This window comes from Carcharodon carcharias, chromosome 29 (assembly GCF_017639515.1).
Source record: "Carcharodon carcharias isolate sCarCar2 chromosome 29, sCarCar2.pri, whole genome shotgun sequence".
In the NCBI taxonomy this organism is placed as follows: Eukaryota; Metazoa; Chordata; class Chondrichthyes; order Lamniformes; family Lamnidae; genus Carcharodon; species Carcharodon carcharias.
Window position 1 is genome coordinate 5518652 of NC_054495.1, and position 7193 is coordinate 5525844.

The following is a 7193-nucleotide window of genomic DNA, read 5'->3' on the forward strand; positions in this document are numbered from 1 at the left end:
AGAGGGGGAGTGGGGGAGTGGGGGAGAGAGAGGGGGAGAGAGAGGGGGAGAGAGAGGGAGAGAGAGAGGGGGAGAGAGAGGGGGAGAGAGAGGTGGAGAGAGAGAGGGAGAGAGAGGGAGAGAGGGAGAGGGAGGGAGAGAGAAGGAGAGAGAAGGAGAGAGAAGGAGAGAGAGGGGGAGGGGGAAGGGGAGAGAGAGGGGGAGAGAGGGGGAGAGAGAGAGGGGGAGAGAGAGAGGGGGAGAGAGAGAGGGGGAGAGAGAGGGGGAGAGAGAGGGGGAGAGAGAGGGGGAGAGAGAGGGGGAGAGAGAGGGGGAGAGAGAGGGGGAGAGAGAGGGGGAGAGAGAGGGGGAGAGAGAGGGGGAGAGAGAGGTGGAGAGAGAGGGGGAGAGAGAGAGAGGGAGAGAGAGAGAGGGAAAGTGAGAGAGGGGGAGAGAGAGAGGGGGAGAGAGAGGGGGAGAGAGGGGGAGAGAGGGGGAGAGAGGGGGAGAGAGGGGGGGGGAGAGAGAGAGAGGGGGAGGAGAGAGAGGGGAAGGAGAGAGAGCGGAGAAGGGAGAAAGAAGGGGAGAGAGGGCGAGAGACTGGGAAGAGAGTGAGTGAGGAGAGAGAGAGAGAGAGAGAAGCAGGAAGAGAGAGTCTGAAAGAGGGCAGGTTGTAACACAGGGAGGTCAGAGGGGAGGAACCTGTTGACTGTGAGCTGCTGCTAGTGCTGGTTTCTGTACAAACAGGTTTGTTATGTAAAAAGCTTGGCTGATTTTCTCACAGCAAATACCAGCAAAGGCTGCAAACCTGGGACGCTCTGTCTACCCACTCCCTCTCTCCCCGACTTTTACTGCTGTACAGCTTGAACAGGGAGTGCAGTGCCGCCCAGAAAAACCCAGTGTTGGCCCTGCAAGCCTTCACAAGCTATTCGACTGCAGAAGCCCTCGTGGCCTGGCTCTTATCTTCACCCCACCCCAACTCACCCGGTTTTTACTGAGCATCAAACCTTTCTCATGCAGCGAGTTGTTGTGATCTGCCTGAAAGGGCGGTGGAAGCAGATTCAACAGGAACTTTCAAGAGTGCTGGGGGGTGGGGTGGGGAGTTGGAGAAATACTCAAAGGGGTAAAACTTGCAGGGCTGTCGGGCTGGGGGAGGAGTGGAGGGGGTGGGGGGCGGGGGGCGACGGGGGAAGAGAGTGGGCCCTAATTGGAGAGCTCTTTCAAAGAGCCAGCACAGGAAGAATGGGCCAAATGGCCTCACCCTGGTCCTGAGGAATCATTCGAGTTGAGCAGGTGAAGCAAGCTGCAGATTGACAGGGGCGTTCCCCGGTTCATTGGCAACAGGGATAAAGTTCGGTCTGAGCAATCAGATCCAGCCTATCATGTCCTGCAAAGTGTTCATTAATTGTATCAACAACACCCCCTGCACAGGCCTGTACACTTGTGAAGTGTCAGGAAATGCACAGTGAGGGAGAACTGAGACAAGGCAACACACAATAAACAGTCAGATACTGGAAGGCGTAGAGGAACAGAGAGAGTGCATGTCCCCCGGGTCCCTGAAGGCGGCTGGACACCTAGGCGAGGTGGCTAAGAAGGCCTACAGTCACTCAACCCCGTTAGCCAAGGCACAGGGCACAAGAGGAGCGGGGAGGTACTGCCTGGCTTGGGTGAAGCGCTGGTTAAGGCTGCAGTGCGTGTGCGGCAGTTCCGGCTACTGTGCTGCTCCCACCACCCCAGCAGCACCGTGGGTGTGCCTACACCGCAGGGACTGCAGCGGTTCAAGGCGGCGGCTCACCACCGCCTTCTCAAGGGGCAATCAGGGATGGGCAATAAAATGCTGGGTGTCGTGGATGAATGAGAAGCAAAACTCGGGGAGGGAGATGGCGGCGTTAGTGGTTAAACTCACTGGACTAGTCAGTCAAAGGGCCGGACTATTGCTCTGGGGAGAGGGGGTGGGGGTAGAGGCAGGGGAGGGGGAAGCGGGGAGGGAGGGGTCGTGGTGTTTAATTACAGTTAGTTCAATAAGCCTGCAATTAAAAGCTGGTGTCAGTCACGGTGACCAATCTACCACATTGCCGTAGGATCCCACCTCCTACCGGGAAGGAAGTCCGCCATCTTAGCTCGGCCCGGCCTACATCTGGCCCCAGAGTCAATCGGCTCAGAGCTGTTCCCTGAAGCGGCCTCGGTGTTTTTCAGGAAGGAAGCTCACCATCGCCTTCTCAAGGGCAACAAACGCTGGCCTTGCCAGTGATACCCACACCCTGTGAGTGAATAAGAGCAGCTCTGGCCCCTGCTACCGTGTCCTACCGCTATTTCACCCAGCGCTGTGTTAAGCTGGAGCGACGATGGTCTACTCCATGATGCGCCGTCGGCCCACCAAGCTCTGCGGGGTTGCATTCCTACGGCGTCAGTCACATGCCCAGGATGTCCCAAAGTGCTTCGCAGCCAATGAAAGGCTTTTCGAAGTGTACTCACTGACTGTTGGAATGGCAGCCAATTTACACGCAGCAAGATCCCACAAACAGCAGCGCGATAATAGCCAGATAATCTGTGGGGGATTTTTTTGGATGATGTTTGATTGAGGTGTTAAAATTTGTCTCAGGACGTGAAGGAGAACCCCCTCCCTCATTCTACCCCCCCCCCCCCCCCCCCCCCCCCCCCCCCCCCCCCCCCCCCCCCCCACCACCACCACCACCACCACCCACCCATCTTCATTGAAATAGTGGTTGTGGGGTTTTTGAAGTCCACCCAATAGGGCAGAAGGACAGTTTAACATCTCATCTGAAAAATGGGCATCTCTGACAGTGCAGCATTCCCTCAGTACTGACACTAGGAAGCACTGGGTCCAGAGCAGAAGGAGAACCCACAAACCTCTTATTCAGAGGTGACAGTGCTCCCCACAGAGCCACAGCTGACACAATGAACGCTGAGCTCCTAGAGAGAGAGAGAGAGAGAGAGAAAGGGTGAAAGAGAGAGAGAGAGAGAGAGTGAAAGAGACAGAGAGAGAGAGAGACAGAGAGAGAGAGAGAGAAAGAGAGAGAAAGAGAAAGAGAAAGAGAGAGAGAGAGAAAGAGAGAGAGAGAAAGAGAGAGAAAGAGAGAGAGAAAGAGAGAGAAAGAGAGAGAAAGAGAGAGAAAGAGAGAGAAAGAGAGAGAAAGAGAGAGAAAGAGAGAGAAAGAGAGAGAAAGAGAGAGAAAGAGAGAGAGTGAAAGAGAGAGAGTGAAAGAGAGAGAGTGAAAGAGAGAGAGTGAAAGAGAGAGTGAAAGAGAGAGTGAAAGAGAGAGTGAAAGAGAGAGTGAAAGAGAGAGTGAAAGAGAGTGAAAGAGAGTGAAAGAGAGTGAAAGAGAGTGAAAGAGAGAGTGAAAGAGAGAGTGAAAGAGAGAGAGAGAGATTAGAGAATGGAGGCAATGGGCAGAATGGCCTCCAGCTGTGTTACCAACCAGCGAATGGTCACAGCACAGAAGGAGGCCATTCGACCCATTGCATCTGTGCCGGCCCTCAGCAAGCGAAACTCAGCTGGTCCCACTCTTCCGCCTCCTCCCCATGGCCCTTTTGGAAGCCTCCATTGAACCTGCCTCCACTGCGCTCTCAGGAGGTGCACCCCCGACCCTAAAACCACTCGCTGCGTAGCCATCGGCTCTTTTGCCCAATCACCTTAAATCCGGGTCCTCTGAATCTGCCCCCTCCCCCTCACTTGGCCAACAGGAACAGTTTCTTCCCATTCTATTACGCCCGGACCTCTCGCGGTTTGGAACACTGCAAACAACAAAGGTTAAAGTTCACCGCTAACAATGTACAAACAAGCACCGCTGCAAATGTACGAATTTAGGAGCAGGAGGAGGCCACTCGGCCCCTTGATCCTGCTCCGCCATTCAATAAGATCATGACTGACCTGACTGTAACCTTAACCCCACATTCCTGCCTACCCCCCCGATAACCTTTCACCCCCTTGTTAATCGAGAATCTACCCAGCTCTGCCTTAAAAATATTCACAGACTCTGCTTCCACCGCCTTCTGAGGAAGAGAGTTCCAAAGACTCTTACCCCTCAGAGAGAAAAAGATTCCCCCTCATCTCCATCTTAAACGATCTTTAAACAGTGAATCCCTAACAATATTGGATAAGCTCGCCAATTAATAAATCCATGAAGTCGAAAATGAGATATCGCTGCAGCCCCTTATTCATGAAAAAAAAAGCTTCCTTTGGAAAATAAAGCAATTAAAATTAAATTCTTAAAGTAGCTCTGACAGGATTGTGGAATATAAAAAAAAACACACACACAGATATGAGCAGAGTTCATCTGAAAACTGTTGTCTTCTACAAGGACTTCAGCCCACAAATTAAATCAGAATGTTCCTTAAAATAAATTCAGGAAAACCACAGACTCTTCATCAAATTTCAGTTCCATTTTTCACCAAAGCATTAACCCACGCCGGTCTCCACTAACCCGTGAAGCGCTTCCAGTAATTAGATCACGACTGACCTGTATCTTAGCCCCCCTCTCACCCGCCTTTGGGTCCATAACCCTTAACCGCACCCCCCCCTTACCCAACAATAAGTCTGCCAATCTCACTTTGGATATTTTCAATTGATCCCTCCTGGTCTCAACAGCCTTTTTAGGGGGTAGGGGGTGGGGGGGGGAGGGTGGGTCAGTGGTGGGGAGGGTGGGGGTGGGGGTTATGGGGAGAGAAAGTTCCAGATTCCCACCCAGCTCCGTGTTAAGAAGTGCTTCCTGACGGCTCCCTTGAGCACCCTGGTTTTAACTGAAAGTGACATGTCCCCATGTTCTGGGCACCCCTCACTTCAACCTCCCCGCCCCGCACCCGACCAACTCTCCAAATCCGCACTTCCCGAAAGGCCTTCCATTAGGTGTCCAGTTCGTCGACAGATAAATACGGCCAGGGGGATGTGGGGTCAGCGGCAGAATGGGCTGTGGGGTGGCTTTGAGGCAGAGAAGGGGAGGGGAAGGGGGAATGGGAGTGAAGGGGATATGTTCAGAGCGGCAAATGGATCCACGAGGACCTGTGCAGGGGACACAATTTACATCAACAATTTGGATTTTGGAATCAAAAATACTAATTCTAAATTTGCGGATGACACCAAATTTAGCGGGGGGGGGCGGACGTGGGGTTGTGGGGAGGGAGTGGGGTAGTCAAAACTGTGGATGACTGCAATAAGTTACAGGAGGACATGAATGAACTTTGGGAATGGGCAACACGTAGGCGCATGAAGTTTAACACCGGTGAATGTGAGGCGATACATTCTGGGAGGGAGGACAGGCAGGTCACTTATTACCTGGGAGTGAGAGGCTGGATGGTGCAGAGGGACAATGGAATCTGGCTGTACAAATACACCAATTATTTAAAGTTGCACCACAGGTTAACACGGCTGTGAATAAAGTGAGCTGAGCCCCTGGCTTTACCTCTACAGGGGATAAGGAGGAGGAGAGTAGGGAAGCTGTGTTAAACCTGTATCGAATCTTGGGTAGACCACATGGAGAGAACTGTGTCCTGTCCTGGCCGTCATATTGTAAAGAGCATGTGGGGGGCACGGGGGAGGGCACGGGGAGGATTTACCAGGGTGATACCAGAAATGTCAGCGTATACGCTTCAGGAAAGAGTTGACAGGCTGGCTCTGCTTACTCTTGGAAAGAAGAGGGAGCTGAGGGGCGACCTAACATTAAACTGACCTTTAAAACGACAACAGGTTTTGATAGAGCGGATACAGAGCCCACGTTCCCTCCTGCGGGAAAGAGCAGAGCCAGAGGCCATCAGCGTAAGGGAGTCACTAATAAATCCGATCGGGAATTCAGGAGAAACTTCTTTACCCGGAGGGGGGCGGGGAGAGAATGTGGAACTCGTTGCCAGAGGGAGTGGTTGAGGTGAATAGGGACGGATACGTTTAAGGGGAAGATTTAGACCCGCATCTGAGGGAGAAGCGAATAGAGGGAGAGGGTTACGAAGGGTAGATTCAGATGGGGGGGGGGGGGGGGAAGGTGGGAGGAGGCTGGAGAGGATCATAAGCGCCAGCATGGTCTGGGTGGGCCGAATGGCCTGTTTCTGTGCCGTTCACCCTATGCAATCCGACCTATTCCCAGGACTACAGGGGGGGGGGGGGGGTGGGGGGGAAGGCGGTGGAGAATGGAACAAATTGGACAGCCTTTCAAAGGGCTAGCCCGAGCAAGACGGGCTGAATGGCCCTCGTGCGGTACGATTCCAACAATTCCTCACGGTTTGACCCCTGTGACCATCCGAGCTGATATGAGCTATATAAAAACACACACACACACACACACACACACGTACACAATTGAGGAAGTATCGAATATGTGTGTGTGTGTGTGTGTGTTTGTGTGCATCCAAGTGTGTGAGGGACTACCGTCCCCAAAAATAGGGGAACTGAGGGAGCCTGAGTGCCTGTGGGGGGGGTGGGGGGAGAAGTGGTGCAGGCACAGGCTTTCTGTCCTTATCTTTTATTTACTTTTGGACACTCACCTGGCTAGGGAGCCCTCTTCAAACATCCTCTCCTTGGATTGCTGGAACAGCCTGGTGGCTTGCTTGGACTTGCTGGACAGGTTCTGCAGACAGACGGCGAGGTAGCCGTTCTGCCACGGCAAGCCGGCTTGGGCTGGATGGCTGGCGAGGACCAGCTGCAGGTGGGTGCACGCCTCCGGCACGATCTCCAAGATGTAGGGGGGGCTGTTCCTGAGCCGGAGCCGCGGGTTCTGGCAGAGCTTGACCAGCTTCTGCAGCTGCTTGCACACCCTGTCCAGGGCTCGCCTGTCAGCCCGAGGCCGCTGCCCGAGTCCGGCCAGGGCTGAACCTCGGGGCGCTGGCTGCGGGGACCTGCAAGGTGTCGCCATGGCGTTCCGTCCTCGAGTCTGTATACATACACATGTTTTGTTTAAATCATCCTTCGGGCACCACACTTCCTGCTTCAAAGCAGAGAGAGAGAGAGAGACAGCTCTATTCAAATACTCAGGCTGAGGCGTGACTTGTATAGGAGGAGTTAGACACTGACTGAACAAATACCCCGGGGTCAACACAGGTCCAACCTCATTTCTTTACCCCAGTAACACAGGGAAAAGTTCTGGGGAGGGTTTCAGCTGCAATGGGACCTTTTACAACCTTGCAGTTAGGATTCTGCGGGGGTGGGTGGGATTCGGTGAAGGGGCGTTCAAAATTAAACAGAGGTTTCGCCCAAGGGCGAGTTTCGT

The 7193-nt window shown here is 53.6% G+C and overlaps 1 protein-coding gene across 4 annotated transcripts in view; it reads right to left on the reverse strand.

Annotated features, from left to right (window-relative positions):
• The window catches only part of LOC121271046 (E3 ubiquitin-protein ligase CBL-like), an 81361-nt gene extending 74431 nt beyond the window's left edge, over positions 1 to 6930 (reverse strand). For 3 of the 4 annotated variants that reach the window (XM_041176746.1, XM_041176747.1, XM_041176745.1), the window contains exon 1: positions 6472 to 6930. In XM_041176746.1, coding sequence (XP_041032680.1) covers positions 6472 to 6839 — 368 coding nt within the window. In that variant the 5' untranslated portion in view covers positions 6840 to 6930. The remainder of the gene's footprint in view (positions 1 to 6471) is intronic. The other variant, XM_041176748.1, reaches the window with a different exon arrangement.
• Positions 6931 to 7193: the final 263 nt, after the last annotated feature.